General features: G+C 41.7%; 1 protein-coding gene across 1 annotated transcript; it reads left to right on the top strand.

The window, feature by feature from the left end:
* Window positions 1-179: 179 nt before the first annotated feature.
* On the top strand, window positions 180-12,369 carry ncstn (nicastrin). Its single transcript, XM_004078580.3, has 17 exons — window positions 180-308; window positions 1,217-1,318; window positions 1,570-1,693; window positions 1,940-2,061; window positions 2,608-2,753; window positions 4,137-4,281; window positions 4,366-4,478; window positions 5,095-5,241; window positions 5,324-5,428; window positions 5,681-5,758; window positions 7,105-7,274; window positions 7,354-7,456; window positions 7,651-7,749; window positions 8,291-8,378; window positions 8,455-8,618; window positions 10,167-10,379; window positions 11,049-12,369. The coding sequence occupies exons 1-17, from the start codon at window positions 251-253 to the stop codon at window positions 11,169-11,171; spliced, it is 2,100 nt and encodes a 699-aa protein (XP_004078628.1). The 5' UTR covers window positions 180-250; the 3' UTR covers window positions 11,172-12,369.
* Window positions 12,370-15,308: the final 2,939 nt, after the last annotated feature.

Here is a 15,308-nt window from a genome sequence, read left to right as displayed (position 1 = left end):
GACAAAGATGGAGTCATCGGTGACTCCTTGAACTTCCTGAATTACTGTTTCTTTATGAGATCGTTTGAAGCCAATTGTGAAAGGAAAATAAACCTAGTTGCGGAAGGAATTAATTGTTTTTTTAAACTACGGGAGGAACTGATCTGTAGCCGGCCGAACCAGCGGTGACGTAATTGTGTGTTGAACAGAACCCGGATGTGTGACGTGTAACCACTTCCTGTTGGGTTTTCTGCTGTTTCAAACCAGGAAGATGGATTTGCTGTCAGATAAATGGATAGTTAATGTGGTATTTTGCTTGCTCTTCGTGGGTAAGTCTTGTTCCTAAAATTCTTAAATGATTTTTTTTACGTGTCTGTGTAGCGACGGAGGTGGGTTTTGTTCCATTCTTTCGGCTTAATTGACTTCTTTGTGCTTGGTGTAGCTGAGGGCTAAGCTAGTTAGCATTAGCAAAACAAAGCTTCCCTGTTTTTTGGGGTGTGCTGAGCGTTTTCTCTCAAAGGTTTACTTTACAGTGTGAGATTAGCAGTACTGGCGACACGTTTATTTATGTTGGCATAACGTTATAAAGACTGTAAATCTCAGTGTGAAGGGTTATTGTGGCTGACTTCCCTTTTTGTCGAGTTACAAACTGGGTTGTCTGCCTTCTTCAGCAATAAATAGCGTGACTGCTCGTGATTTCTTGCAGCGGCCGCCTAGCTATGAAGATATGTGCCTAATAATACAGGTGCCTCCGTCCAATCTAACAATACACGAAGAAATAAATGCTTCTGTCAACATTTATTCTGCGACAAATTTAGGAAATGAAAGCGGAAGTTAACACTCAAAAGGACAGATCAGAGAGATCCTAATAATACAAAATCAACTTACTGTGAGAACATTTATTAAAGAAAACAAACACCTACTTTTCTGAATTATCTGTTAAATATTGAGCTTGACATATTGACATTTTCTATTTATTAATGATTTGTAGCTATATACTTTTACATCATTAAAATAATTACAAAGTTTAAATAAAATGTTAAATGATTTGGTGTTTTTGTGTCGTAACTCATTAATAGGACCGACTGGGATTTGGGGGATTTCTGTGGTTGCACTGCTTCTTCTGTCTTAATATATTTAAGTCTAAAGGAAAATATTAATTGTTTGGAGCATTTTTTAAATTTCAATGTCATAACTTTTCTGTTGCAGAGTTTTTAAAAACTGTTTTTCATTGCAGGTGTCGGCTCTAACTCGGTGGGAAACAAGATCTACATAGACCTGAATGAAACGTTCCCGTGTGTGCGACTTCTTAACGCAACGCATCAAATAGGCTGCCAATGTGAGTACTGCTGCGAATGAAATGCATTGAATGTTGCCAAGGTTGAATCTTGAATCTTGTTCACTTCGATGGATTGAGGTCCACTTTACGTTGTGTTTTTGTGTTGGCTCGAGATTTTAACATGAAGACACAGTTGTTCAGCTGGGAATTTCAGGGCAAATTGTATTTTTTAAGCCTCCTGCTCCAAAATGATCCACACCAAAACACTTTAAGAGAGCGTGATGAATACAGTTTTGTCTTTTGCATTTCAGCTTCCTTTGGTGGTGATGTGGGTGTGGTCCATCTGCTCGAGTCGGAGGAAAATCTGGACTGGGTCCTCAGCTCCGGTCCTAACCCTCCTTACATGGTTATCCTAGAATCCACACTCTTTACTAGGTACAGTCAGTGTTCTGTCATTAAAAACTGACTTTGTTTCTGTGTATTTCAGCTCCAATCTAGTTTAAAATGTGAACATATAATAGATTTGCAAGAAAATAGTTTGCAGCTGATTTAGCAATACTATGTGTACTGTTTTTATTTCTGAACTAACCCCTGCATTGTCCCAGTACATGGATCTTTTTTTGAAAATGATGTAACACTTACCTTGGCCGTGTTTTGTCGTGTTTTATCTCTGTCCTAAAGACCCATCATGATGAAGCTGAAGCATGGCCCACAGCGGGTGGCAGGTGTAGTTGTTGTGGAGCCGACCACAAATCCACCAGACGGCTTCTCTCCACACACGAGCTGCCCCAATGAGAACATGGGTGAGACGGAGGCTGCTGCAAGCGTGTTTCCGTTCATTGAGGTTCCAGAGCTCATCCTGTGTGTTTGGAAATGTCACCAAACCATTTATTAGGTTGGAACAGAACATCTAGAGAAAAGAGTTTCAGTGCCCATTCCTTATTTTTTTTTTTTTTTTGGTAAAAGAAAATTATATTTAAAAAATGAAGCAAAAAAGAATCTTTATGGTCAAATTTGAATTTGTAAGATCTGTCATTCCTAAACAAATTTAGGAAGATCTATCCCAAATGAAGCAACAGGATTCCCACAAAATGCAAGATCAGTAGAAAGTGGAAGTTTTTCTAAAAAGAAATTCACAATAAAAAAACTGATTTCCTGTGCTTTATTCTTCAGCAGCAGCCAGAAATTTTAATTAAAATTTCAAATTTAAAGTATAAATTATTTCAACTATTTACACAAAGAATTTTTACAGTTCATACATCAGAATTACTCTCTCCATTTGTTTGATCTGACTCTTGTTTGTGCCGTCCACTTTTAATGGCTATAACGTCTCCAATTTTTCTCTTGAGGTGTTTATTCGGAGAGTTATGGCCCCTCCTACGCCCACTGCAACGTGACGGTGTGGAACCCTCTGGGGAACGGCCTTTCCTACGAGGAGTTTGACTTTCCCATCTTCTCCATGAAGGACAGTAATGACACTGAGGTCATTCGACGGGTAAAGATGTTTGTGTCTTTAATGCTCAAACTACTACTGTTACTTTACATGTTTGATGTTTTTTTCTGACAAAAATATACAACAACCTTTGAAAAATACAGAATAATGCCATTTCAGAACACGTGAGACTTTTCACACGGGGCATTTGGTTACAGATCCGCTTCAAAGTGACACAGATTATCACCGGCTTTTTGTTCCTGCCTTCTGTGTGACAAAAGCTGCTCCTGCTTTCAAGAGCTTTCATTTTGTATTGACAGAAATCTGGGCGGCGTCGGGTTTTTTACAGTCTATCACAAACAGAATTTGGCCATACGGGGGTTGACCTGTACGTGTGCTGCAGCTTTTTGGGTTGTCCGGATCCGTGGAGAGAGAAGCAGTCGCCTCATAACCCTTGTGCTATCCTAGGCACTTTAACAATTGGAGCTGGGTCATCTAGACCCACTAGACAGTGCTCTGAACCTTGTTTCTTCAATGATTTGTGATCTTCACTGGTGTCCATGGATTACATGAAATCTTTCCACCTTTATCCACCTTTGTCATGGTAGGGAGAACACGTCAATGGAAGGGGGGGGGTCATCTAAGATAGCACAAGGGTTAAGGGGAGCGCAGGTGTGTTTTGCAGTTCCCTTTAGGCTCATGAGGCCTCCTTAAGGGACATCCTGGAAATGGAACGTACCAGTGTCGTGTGTATGACAAGTGTAGCGCGAAGTGTCTGCATGAATAATGTAAGTTACACGCACTTATGACGGACGCGTGATGCTGTCGTACGGTGTCCTTTGATCACACTCTAGTGGTTGGTGAGGTGCCTATACTGGCTCCTTAATTGCTGCACACACAGGGTGCACATGGGCGTGCAAGGCGGGAAGCAATCTTACAATCAAGGGTCGACCGCCCTACCTGTGCGCCCACCGTCCAACAAGCCTGCGTCTCACCCACTCCAGCCTTGCGTGTTGCACAAGTGTTCGCTATGACCTGTTGCTCGCAAAATGCCCACAGAACAAATGATTGTATTTGGATCACTGAGCGCTCTACTACTATAATATTTTGTGCGGGTCACCTGCGTACAGGTTTGCCCATCTTATCCCCCTTAAGGGCAGTTGCAAGGGTTTAAGTGTGAATTTTAACTTTGGGTTCTGCCTTTTGATTTTGAATTTTTCATTTCTTTCACTCATCTTGTTTGGTTGGTTTAAACTAACTTCTAGGAAGCTGAATTCTGACCTTTCAGAGATCGTTTCTTTAATTTGGTGAACCAGCTCATGTTACATTTTGTTTACACGCAGCTTGGCTTTTAGATAAATGAGAGTCTATTTTAAGAGACGACCTCTTGAAATCGGCTCAGAAAAGTTGCTGTAAACATATGTGAGTGCTCCTCCCTCTCCACAGTGTTACAGGGAGCATAACCGTGCGGTGAATGGCAGCACTCCTCAGTACCCTTTGTGCGCCATGCAGCTCTTCTCCCACATGTCTGCTGTCACGGACACAGCCACCTGCATGAGGAGAAGTGAAATCCCCTTCAGCCTCACACCAGGTACCTGCATATCACAGGGAAAAAGTTTGACTGTGGTCGATCCCCTTAGCGTGCCTTCATCATTCTGTTCTGCTTGGACTCTAGAATTCGTGTGTGACCCACTGGGGGACGAGAACATTTGGGCTTCCACAAAACCTCTGAACAACACAGCCAAGGGCCATAAGGAGGGGGAGAGTGTGGTCATCGCCGCAGTAAAGGTGAGTTTTCATTTTCATTTCATCTGGTTGGTGCATCACACAAAACATTCTCAAGAGGATTTGCTGCAGTCATGTGACTAAGAGTCATGCTGAAGTCGAGGTCCTGCTGTGTGACGTGTCATGTGACCCTGAACGCTTTCGTTTCCTCCGTTCATGGCTGTGAGCAAATGATTCAACAGCTGCTGCGCTTTGAATCCAAACACAAAACACTTTAACATGCACTCACAGGAAAACATATTTATTTAAAGCCCTGTTGCATTTTCTTTAACACATGAGGTTCTATTTCTACATACAAAAACATTTTCCTAGATTTAGAAAAAAAAACAGTTTGTTCTGTATGTTTTATTTGTATAATAAACGTTCCTTTTCCTGAACTGAAGCAAACCCCAAACCAACAGAAATGCAATTCCACTAAAGGCCGAACCTCCAGCCTCCTCCAGATTGCTCCATGTAAATATTGTCTGACATTAAAGCGGGCTGGGGACTGCTGCAGGTTTAGAACTTACCTTTATTCTTTGCGTCAGTGTGTACAGTGAGACCATATGTGTGTCTGATACTGAATAACCTGATCCAATCTGATATTAAACGCCTGCTTCTCCTCCTGTTCTGCCTGCAGATGGACAGCAGATCCTTTTTCTTCGGCCTGGCTCCTGGAGCCGATAGCACCGCCACGGGGCTGGTGGCGCTGCTGGCAGCTGCCAATGCACTTCGCAATGCCACAGCCGAGCTGAACCGCACCATCCTCTACACTTTCTTTCACGGGGTCGGTTTGATTTAAACCCTCAATGGTGAGGAAGAAGTCTTCCCATTTAATGTTCTAATAAATGGCTGACGTTTTACCACAGGAAACCTTTGACTACATCGGTAGTTCAAGAATGGTGTATGATATGGAAAACAATCAGTTTCCTCTGGATCTGGACAATGTTCATTCCATCCTGGAGGTTGGACAGGTGAGTCAGAGACCTGAACTTGTCCTTTAAGTCCCAGAATCTGACTGATTCTTCCTGTGGCACTAAAAATACTACATACTAGAAATACCTGCATGTCATTTCTAGAGCTCTTTTAGCTTTAAATGTTTCTATAAAGTTTGAAACCTTGAAAACTTTCAATTCAATCTGTGTTTGTCAGTGATTAATGCGTTCATGCAGATTCCCTTCCTGTTTTTTGTGAGACTTTCTGCACTTCTTTTTTTTCCATCCCAGGTTGCTTTGGGTTCTAACTCCAGACTCTGGCTTCACTCTGATCCTGTTTCTAGGAGAAACAGAAGCGTCAATGTTGAGGTTCGTCTCTACTCTCTTCATAGCCGTGCATTTCACAAACTTCTAAAACAGAAATGCAGTCACCTTTGTTGTAAAAGTGGATATGCGGCCTATTAAAATGTTTTTATGCTTTCATTTGTAACTTCTGACTATTTATTTAATCGGGTGATCATCATCCTCCCTGTTTATTTTCTTTAGTATTGCCTCTTTAAGATTTTAGATCACACATTCGACTGTTCCGTGGTCACTTTTTAAACGTCAAATGAAAAACAGTGAACATGTTAAAGGGCCTACGTCATGCTATGCTACACTATATCCAGACATTTGATAATAAATTACCTTTGGCACTCTAAAGAACGATTATTCAAATGAAACTGCATTTTTTTTTGCGAGCTCCTTTTCCTAACCAGAAGTAAAACCTCAATCTCTGAGGCTCCGCCTTTCGCTCCTTGTGGGCGCCGCCCATTTCATGACGTCAACCTAGAGCCGGGCTCAGCAGCGTTTCTGTGTTTCGCCCACGAAAACAAATAACATCCGAATAATTAAGAAACTACTCAGTGAAGGTACCCAAATCTTTGTGAGATGACGGTGCAGGACGTGTAGAACAAGGACAGACGAGACACGCTCCGGAATTATGAACCCAAGTCCCTTTATTCAACTTCAAAGTTGACAACTTCCCCTATATCTTCAGTCAAAGATACTATGTTTTAGTACTAATGACTCTAAAACAACACAGTAAGAGTACATCAATCTTTGTGAGGAGATAGCTTTGTCGTGTGAAAATAATTTTTGCAGTAATACATAATTAGAGCAGATATGATTATTCTATTATGAAAACAGGAAGCAGCGATGATCGCGTTTCATTCTTGCAGCTGCCTTAACCACGGCTGAGCAAACGGCGGCTCCTGCCGTGGGCAGAGCTTGAGAAGCGCATGCCTCGCTCCTGCTCCCACGGCGGGAGCCACGGACCCGGCAGCAGGCGCCATGGCGGGAGGGCTGGGTCAGTCTCGGACTCTCTTCTCATCAAGGGCCTAAAGAAATGCTCCTGCGGGCAGAAGTGGTCCTCCACCGCGGAGAAGAAAGAAAGAAAAAAGAAAGGCGCTCAGTGTAGTTAAACACAGTGACGTTCTGCTTGTCAATCAAGTGATGTATTTCATGCCGAGGATGATGATTCGCTGACTGATTTAAAAAAAAAGTATTTATTTTTATTTATATTTGATTGCCCGCGATCTCCCGACGTAATGAGCATCTCTGGAATAGACCCTTTAAAGAGAGAACGTTCGTGAGAGCCTAAAAACATCAAAGTGGAGTTCATGTCCTGTGCCTCTGCGGTCTGCCACATTTAGCTTTAACACTCTGCCTCACAGGTACAGAAACTGGTCAGTAACTTGCATTTGGCTGCCGCGGGTTTAAACATCTCCCTGGAGGAGCCGAACGTCACCCAGCCGCTGCCCCCCTCATCCTTCCAGCGGTTCCTGCGAGTGCGATCCATCCCTGGAGTCGTCATTGAGAATCACCAAGCGAGCTTCACAAACAAGTAACTTTGGGATTTTTCAACATAGCTGGTGTTTTTACAGATCTTTATCCAACTATCTGTGCGTCTGTTTTGTCTGCAGGTACTACCAAAGTATTTTTGACAACGCAGAATCTCTCCAGCTGAATTATTCACCAAATCTGACTGCAGAGGAGCAGCTGGAGTTCGTGACAGATGCTGCAAAGGTGCTGCTGGCCCCTCCCTGCTGCCACGTTACAGAGGATGTTCAAAGACAGATAAACTGATAGATGGACGTATATGTGCATCGTTTTAGTCAAGCGCACTAATTCTCTTCCTAAAAGTGGTTTAGTAGAACTGATTGACCATTTTTTGGGCCGCACATGTAAACGTAACGCAAAATTCTGCTTTTATTTTGAAGAATTTGACTGAGGTTGCGACCGCAGTGGCTCGGGGTCTGTATCTACAGGCAGGAGGTCATCCGGCAGGGATGAACACAGTTCAGGCCGACAGCAAACTGGTAAGACCTTTGGATTGGAAGAGAAACTCTGGTTATACGTGGATTAAAAGATTAAAGATTAAGTTTCATTTAAAACGGTTTTACAGATTATTGTCATGAAAAAAAAGAAGAAAAGTTTTCCATTTTGTTCTTGTGTGAAATAAAGAATCATTCAGTTAGCAATCAATTTTATTTCCATATTCTACATAATACCTCATTAATACCCATGGGCTAATTGGAAATGTATTAAATGTAGATTATCCTTCACATAATTAAAAGTGATCATATTAGTCAAAATAATGAGAATATGATCATTTCCAAATATAAGCAGAAGAATTCATTTTTTTAATATTTTGACTAGAAAGTAATTCATCTAAAATGCATAAACGTCATTTTTATAATAATCTCATATTTTTAATTTATTAATAAATTATATTTTTCATTTCTTCTTTACACATTGCCTTTTGTTTAACTTCCTGTTTTTGCTGCCATAGCAACCCAAAGTGCTGCTTTTTCTCCACTCACTCGCTTTTTCTGACTTTTCCTGATCATTTGTTCTCAGGTTAGCAAGATGCTCTACACTTTTCTTGTTCGAGGGAAGAACTCCTGGTCTGAGCAACTAGTGTCCTCGGGTTTGGCGAGCTCCCTGAGTGAGTCGACGCTTTCTAAAGTGCGTCCTTGAGAGAAAACAAAGTAGTGACGGAGATGTTTCTACTTTTTCCTCAGAGGACAAGCCGACAAAGTTCTACATCGGTGTGGATCAAGAGATGAGCGAACCGAACTTTATGGTTCAGACCATTCTTGCTAACCTGACCGGCACCATCGTCAACGTCACCAAAGAAAACTGTCAGAAACAAAAAGAGGACGAGGAGGACAATAGGAACAAGCATGTAAGACCACCAGCTGCTTCGTGTGTAATAGATGAACAAACATGTGGACCTGACAGACAGCAAACTCCAAACATCATTCAAATACCTGCTGAAACTGGTCTCTAGAAAAAAGGTCAAACATTTGTTAAATTGGAACATTTTATGCCAATGTGGTAAGAAAAGTTATTTTGCTATCGAAAAACTTTACGGAAAAGATTATTTTTCTTACAAGACAGAAAATAAGAGAATTTTCCTTGAAACAAGGTTTTTTTTTTTTATTTCCTCAAAATTCCGTTTTTGCAGCGTAAAACTTTAAAGGAACACTGAGGATGTTTTCCTCTTGACGTTTGGTTATTTGAGACATTTCCAGTTCAGACAGCGGTGTGACGGTTTAACTTGGTTCAGCAAAGGGCAATGTTTAGGACATTTTCTGCACTTTTTCACTCACCTAAATTATCTCTCCCAAACATTTCCTCAATGTTCGGTTTATCTGAACAAATGTGGTCAGTGAGGACAAAATATCTTCAAAACAAGTAAAATGTCTCATAAAGGGTTTACAACCAGCTGAGCCTCTACAAATTTTAAAGAAATGTGTGGAAGACGACAGCATTCGATAGCTTTAGACGAAGGAACAAAGTAGTAAAGTTAAAAAAGGTCAAGCACATTGACTCAACCTTTATTCGACCAATCACAAACAGTTAAAGGACAGTATGTATCACTCCACGTGGTTCCTGAACATAGTAGCTGTAATTCTCAACAATCCTCAACAATAGTTCATCTGAGTCCTGCTAAAACATTTACACAGGTTTTTGTGTGCACGTGAGGTCAGCTGGCAGAACCACAATTTATACTTAAGGCACACAGGATTATGTGGCTTATTTTCAATTTTTGAACAATTTGAAGGGTTTTAGTTGCGCCTTAAGGTTCAAAAATACAGTGAAAGTCACTTCATTAGCTCTGATTATATTTTATTGAGTTAGATTTATTCATCTCTGGTTGAGATGCGTCACAAACGGTAAAACAAATTGTTTTTCTTTCATTTATGCTGACATTTCACTACCTACTACTAAGCTGCTGCACTGAGAGGATCAATCTGGTACAGGCTGTCTTATTTTGAAAGGAAGTTATGTGAACCTCAATCAATAATTACATATTTAAAAAAAAGGCTATTTTCTCCTTATGTTTTATTTATGCCAAAAAAATAAAAGGTTAATTTATATTAATCATAATGATAACAATAAACTTAAGTTCAAACCCGTCTCTTCTTTTTCTAAAGGGTGAAGTCAGACGTTCTGGCTCCTACTGGGTCATGACCAGGGAGAAATCCAAAAAAATGTTTATGTTTTTCTTTTTTTTAATTGACTGATATTATTCCTAACAGAGAAAAGCACCAAAACCGGATCTACTCTGTCTACTGTGTTGTTGTTATACCACAGTCTTAGAATAGGGGAAGTCATTCCTCTATTCCCTTATATTAGGTTTATAGTGTGTTGGAAAATGTCTTTATCATATAACACAGCGTATTGTTATTTATTTTCTCCTCCTAACTGCCTTTCCCTCCTTTCTCAGTTGTATTACTACCAATGGGTTCAGGGCCCGCTCCGTCCCAACAGTACAGAGCGGGACAGTTTCTGTGTTCGCTCCACTGTGCGTAAGTCCCCAGCGAAGTCTCCTGCCTTCGTACTGCGCGAGTACACCTCCAAAGACTACTCCACGTGGACCGAGTCCAGATGGAAGACCATTACAGGGCGCATATTCCTGGTGGCCAGTCATGACCTGGAGGTAAAGCATCATGTGTGGCTCCTGGAAGCTCAAAACGGATCAGTGTTACGTTCCAGTCTGTTTAGTTTGGGTAAAAAAAAGAAAGGCTTCCATTTTCAGCTTGAATCCGTGCCGTCCATCTATTCTCTTTTTTATGTCAGTTTGGTTTTTCCACAGTGAAAAACTGTGGAAAAACTGGCTGCTATACATTTGTCTTTATGATGGTATAGTGTTAAGTGGCAACTGCAACAAAGGAAATGGTTTTAAAAAGATTCTTTTAAAGGCCCACTCCCAGGAAAATTATGTTTTCTGTGTTTTTTTAATATATATTCTTGGAGCATTTTTCTCATTTAAAAAGGAAATTGGCTTCAAAGCTGCATTTCTGAGTATTTCTTCATTCAAAACATTGATAATCAGGAGCAGAAAAAAAAATGCCGTTTGAAAAAGAGCTTATTTGTGACGTGGAAAATACACAAGCCCCCTGCTCAGCTCCATTCTGATGCATCCGCTTACAAAAAGATCCTCTGCAGCCGGAATCTGGATCCTAACTGTCCGGCTGGATAGCTCCAATGTTGCTGCCATTTTTGTTCCACCGGTAGTGTTAGTTTACCAGGGAGTCTAAAAGGTGGAGCTGTCAGACAGACGGATCAGAGACTCGGTTCCTCAGACCTGTTGGCGTTCCTCCTGCAGATGCTGACCCTTGGAGTGGGCGTGGCCGTGCTGCTGGTGTCTCTTCTCCTCACGTACTTCGTCAGCTCAAAGGCGGACATACTCTTCAGCTCAGGGAGGGAGCCCACCAACGCCACCTACTGATCCCCTTCTGAGGCACCACTACGACAATTACCACTCCTCCTACCCCAACCACACATGGACGGCTTCTTTTAAAAGCAGGTACACAAACAGGTTAGACTTTGCAGCAGCGAGTCTCTAAGCCTTCAACCCCATCCGTGTTCATGGACTCACTCCCGTGAGGCGAGATGTCTCCACCTGTCTGGACTGGGACGGCCTGGATGGACGTGGACTCAGCCGGGTGGGAACTCCCTGGTCAGGCACCAGCAGGCTCCGTCAGCGCAGAAGATGTTTATATTCCTTTTGTTTTTAGGTTCTTGTTTTCCCTTTTTACTGTAAGAGAATGTTTTGTTTACGGTCATGGGATGGGCACTAAACATGGAGCATTATTTTGCGTGTTTGTGTGTGTGGGTTAGCAGTGAACTGCCTGATTCTGAGTGTATGAACAATTCTGAGAGCGAGTGTGCGTCTGAGCTTTGTATGGGGATTGCAATGGTATGTGCAATACTGTAGCTGTCTTCTTTGTCAGAGTAGTTCACTTGTCAGTCGATGCTAATGATAGGAAGCCACTTTGACTCTGTGAACTAATAATAAATTGTACATTTCATATTTTGAAACACTAAGACATTTGAGGTCGAGTACAACTAACTATGGGTCCTGAGGAGATGCCATAAAGTCGTGTTTAGTCTCAGAATTTCCTGCATCTTTATGCCTTTCTGACCCACTGCTCTCTTTTCGTCAAGCAGAGAAACTCTTACGGTGATCTGACCAGAATTGATCCTGATAAACATGGAATCACAGGCGTTCTGCCAAATCTGATGTCTGGAGAGAAATGCAGTGGCGGTTCTACACTGAATTACTCCCCACTCACACATTTTCATTAAAAGAAAAAAAAACAACTCCACGATTTTCTTTTTAGTTTTTCAGCTTTATAACTTTTAAATGGAACAAGTTGACAAAGTTAGAAAGTGCTAGGGGCGGCATATGATTCATTTAATGGCTGGATCCTGCCGGCCGGATGTGAAGCGTAAGCACTAACCAGGTTCTGGTACTTTGGTTGCGCGTTCTCTGTGGATCTTCTATCACAGTGTGTGTACAGCTTTTTGGAAACGATGACGACACACGAGGTTTTAATTCGGTTGATGGGATTCATTCGGTGACTGGAATCAAACACCAGTAATGATGCCTTTATGCAAAAATAAACAAGGTTTTTCCCCCAGGACTTCCTCTCACAGTGATTGAAAAGAATTGTCCTTACGTGTTTATTAGTAGATGAAATCATGAACTGGTTAGCAAAAATGAACTCATAACTCACAGCTCATTTTTACAGAACTTGGATTTTATTCACTAGATTCATGTCTGTCTACTGTGAGTTTTATGACCTCAATCAATCAAACTTTATTTATCATTTTAAAAAGCGCTTTTCATGTGTTGCAGCTCAAAGCTCTTTACAATTACAAACGGACAACACAATACCAAAAAAAAGAGAAAAACTTCAAGCCAACAACCCCCCCCCCTTTCCTTCCTACCCTCCAGGACACATCCACCCCCCCCTCCCCATACGACCCCTCACACAATAAAGAGCCATAACTATAAAAACCAGGAGCAGGAGATCATCGCCACAGCGGACGGCAACAGGGTCCACCCCACAGCCCTGAGGCTGCCATGCTGGACCCCAGCTGCCCCTGCAGGGGCAATCACCACGGCAACAACCCCTGACCAAACCGGGAAGCCCTGCTACAAAAGATCCCCGCATGGAAACACTGGGGCTAAAATCACAATTAAAAGAAAGTTAAAAATAGATACGACGTATTACAAAATAGCAAAGTGAATGTAGCTAAATGAAATGTTTGTCCCTGCAGACCTTCATCACCTCAGTCTGTGGGGCTTTTTCTCAGTGATCTTTACATAAGTACTTTTTTTCATGGAGAAATTTTTGGTTCTTAATGATGTTTCTTCATAAATGTCCCTTTAGTGGCAAACTGGACAAAATCACAGCAGCTTCATGAATCTGTTCCATTGGTTAACGTGACTCATACTTCATTTTTTTATCTCTGGATAAGCAGAGCCAGACTTCAAACACTGCCTGGCTCCTCCTAAAAGCCCACCTGCCTTTCACACCTGTTCATTCTTGTCGTCTGAGCCCCGCCCTCCACTACTGCTGCTGTGGTTTGGTGCAGTGTTTTCACCTTCTCATCATGGTGCTTCCTCGCGATTGTGTCATCCATATTGACAAAAAAAAAATCCCAAACATGTCAACGAGATTCATGAATTTGAAAAACTCTTTTCTTACTTTCACCCTCGTATCAATAATCCTTCAGAACAGCACTAAAATTGTGGAGGTTTTTTTAAATTTAAATAAAAAAGCTACCGTAATTAACAGCTTTGTGAGGGTTTAATTAAAGTATCTCATTGCGCGTTTGAGCAATTTTGGAGTTTCTTTGCTTTAAGGGACATTACATCTGATATATTTTATATTCTACTGAAGTGCTTTTACTGATGATGACAACTGTAAGCTGTAAATGAAATCAGCTCCAGGAAACATCATTTTTGACTTCCAGATAGCAGATAGAAATAAAGCGTACGGTATTTTCGTTTGTGTGTGTGTGTGTGTGGGGGGGGGGGGGGGGGGTCAGCACTAGCAGCCACCCCTATGTAGAGGAGATTTTGGAAGCAGAGGCTTCAGATTAACCGGAAACATTGCTTTTAGAGACATTTAGGTTGGTTGAAAACGACATCATTTAAACACCAGTGGGATTGGTTTTATTTTGAAAAACAAAAAACGTCCCTGGGGACTTTAAAGCCGTAAGCGGCGTCGTACATCCCCCAGGTGAAACCCACCCCTGCTCTCCCCCCATCCCCTTCCACCCTTCGACCTGCCCTCACTGGCTGACTGTCTGCCTCAGGCCCTTAGCTCTCCTCCTCTGCCCCCACCACTCCGGTCGGAGCCGCACGCGACAAAAACCCACAGCTTGTATCTCCATAGCAACCATTTTAGTTCTTTATGTCAACCTGGGGGGGGGGGGGGGGGTGAACAGGTCCAGATAATTTTTGGAAGAATCAGCGAAAGTAAACTTTTGGGTTTCCTAGGGACAGGAGGTTTTATGTTAACCCCGCCCACATTCCTAATACGTTCAAGTGTGTGTTACATCGTTTCGTTTAGCTAAAACCAACAATTCATGTTTTTAAGTTTCACAATATCCTGGTAAAAAATGAGTGAGCCACAGAGGAAAGCCACTCTTGCAAGCTCGCTATGCTAACGCTGTTAAAAATCGACAAACTTTCAAACCAACAATTTCTTTCTTTCCGATGATGCTCAATGTGTGGGGGGGCGCTGGGTCAAAGTCACAAGGAGGTTTAATTAGTAGCTGGTAGAAAAATTTAAGATGGGGCCTCTTCCCGGGGTCAAAGGTCAATAAGATGTTGGTTGTGGTTGTAAACTTAACCCGGTGGAGTTTGTGTGAATCTTTGTGAAGAGCAAACAACACTTAGCTTCTCCCACACTGTAGGAAAATCTGCATATTTCCCACTTTCCAAAGGTCCTGTGGCCATCCCATAATAATTTCCAGACTTCCTTTGGACATGCCCGACACGTGTGTTTTGGTTACAAAAAAAAAAATGACCCGGCTCTTAAGAGATTTTGGCCTCAGTCATTTTTTGATGGTTTCTACTGTCGTGGTGTCATCTGGGGGGGGGGGTGTTTTAGTGAGTATTTTAAAATGTTTGCTCAAAGGCACGGAAAGACAAAAGAGCTACACAAGAGATACTTTTCTTTTCTTTTCTTTAAAAAAGTACTACACTTGACGTTTATTTTATTAAGTATACTAGAGTATAAGTGCAGTAAGTACAGCAAATAAACTATAGACCATGTAGGAAGTGTACTAACTGAATACTTCTTCAGACTAAAGTGGAGCATTTAAAACTTACAATACATAGATGTTACATAAAAAGTAAACTTTAACTATGCTGCCTCATTTTTAGCATAGACTAAGTGTACTTGTACATTAGAGTACTTTTACTCCCTGGATGCTGATGTGAGGACTTGATGCTTTTAGAACTCATCCAACTAACAGACGAAGATGAAGGTGTTCAAAGATGAAGAGTATTCAAGGGAGAAGGCCTGGAAGGAGGTGAAACCCCACAGAAACCAGCACAAACACA

This window comes from Oryzias latipes, chromosome 17 (genome assembly GCF_002234675.1).
Source record: "Oryzias latipes chromosome 17, ASM223467v1".
NCBI lineage: Eukaryota > Metazoa > Chordata > Actinopteri > Beloniformes > Adrianichthyidae > Oryzias > Oryzias latipes.
Note: the sequence above shows the minus strand (reverse complement) of the source record. Positions and strands in the feature narration are given on the sequence as shown.

What these genes read in the sequence shown, in the direction of transcription:
- ncstn (XM_004078580.3), top strand. Translation starts at nt 251, where the DNA reads ATGGATTTGCTGTCAGATAAATGGATAGTTAATGTGGTATTTTGCTTG. An exon ending in ATTTTGCTTGCTCTTCGTGG is followed by an intron (nt 309 to 1,216) that starts GTAAGTCTTGTT and finishes TTTTCATTGCAG; the next exon opens with GTGTCGGCTCTAACTCGGTG. An exon ending in ACAGAAGCGTCAATGTTGAG is followed by an intron (nt 5,759 to 7,104) that starts GTTCGTCTCTAC and finishes TCTGCCTCACAG; the next exon opens with GTACAGAAACTGGTCAGTAA.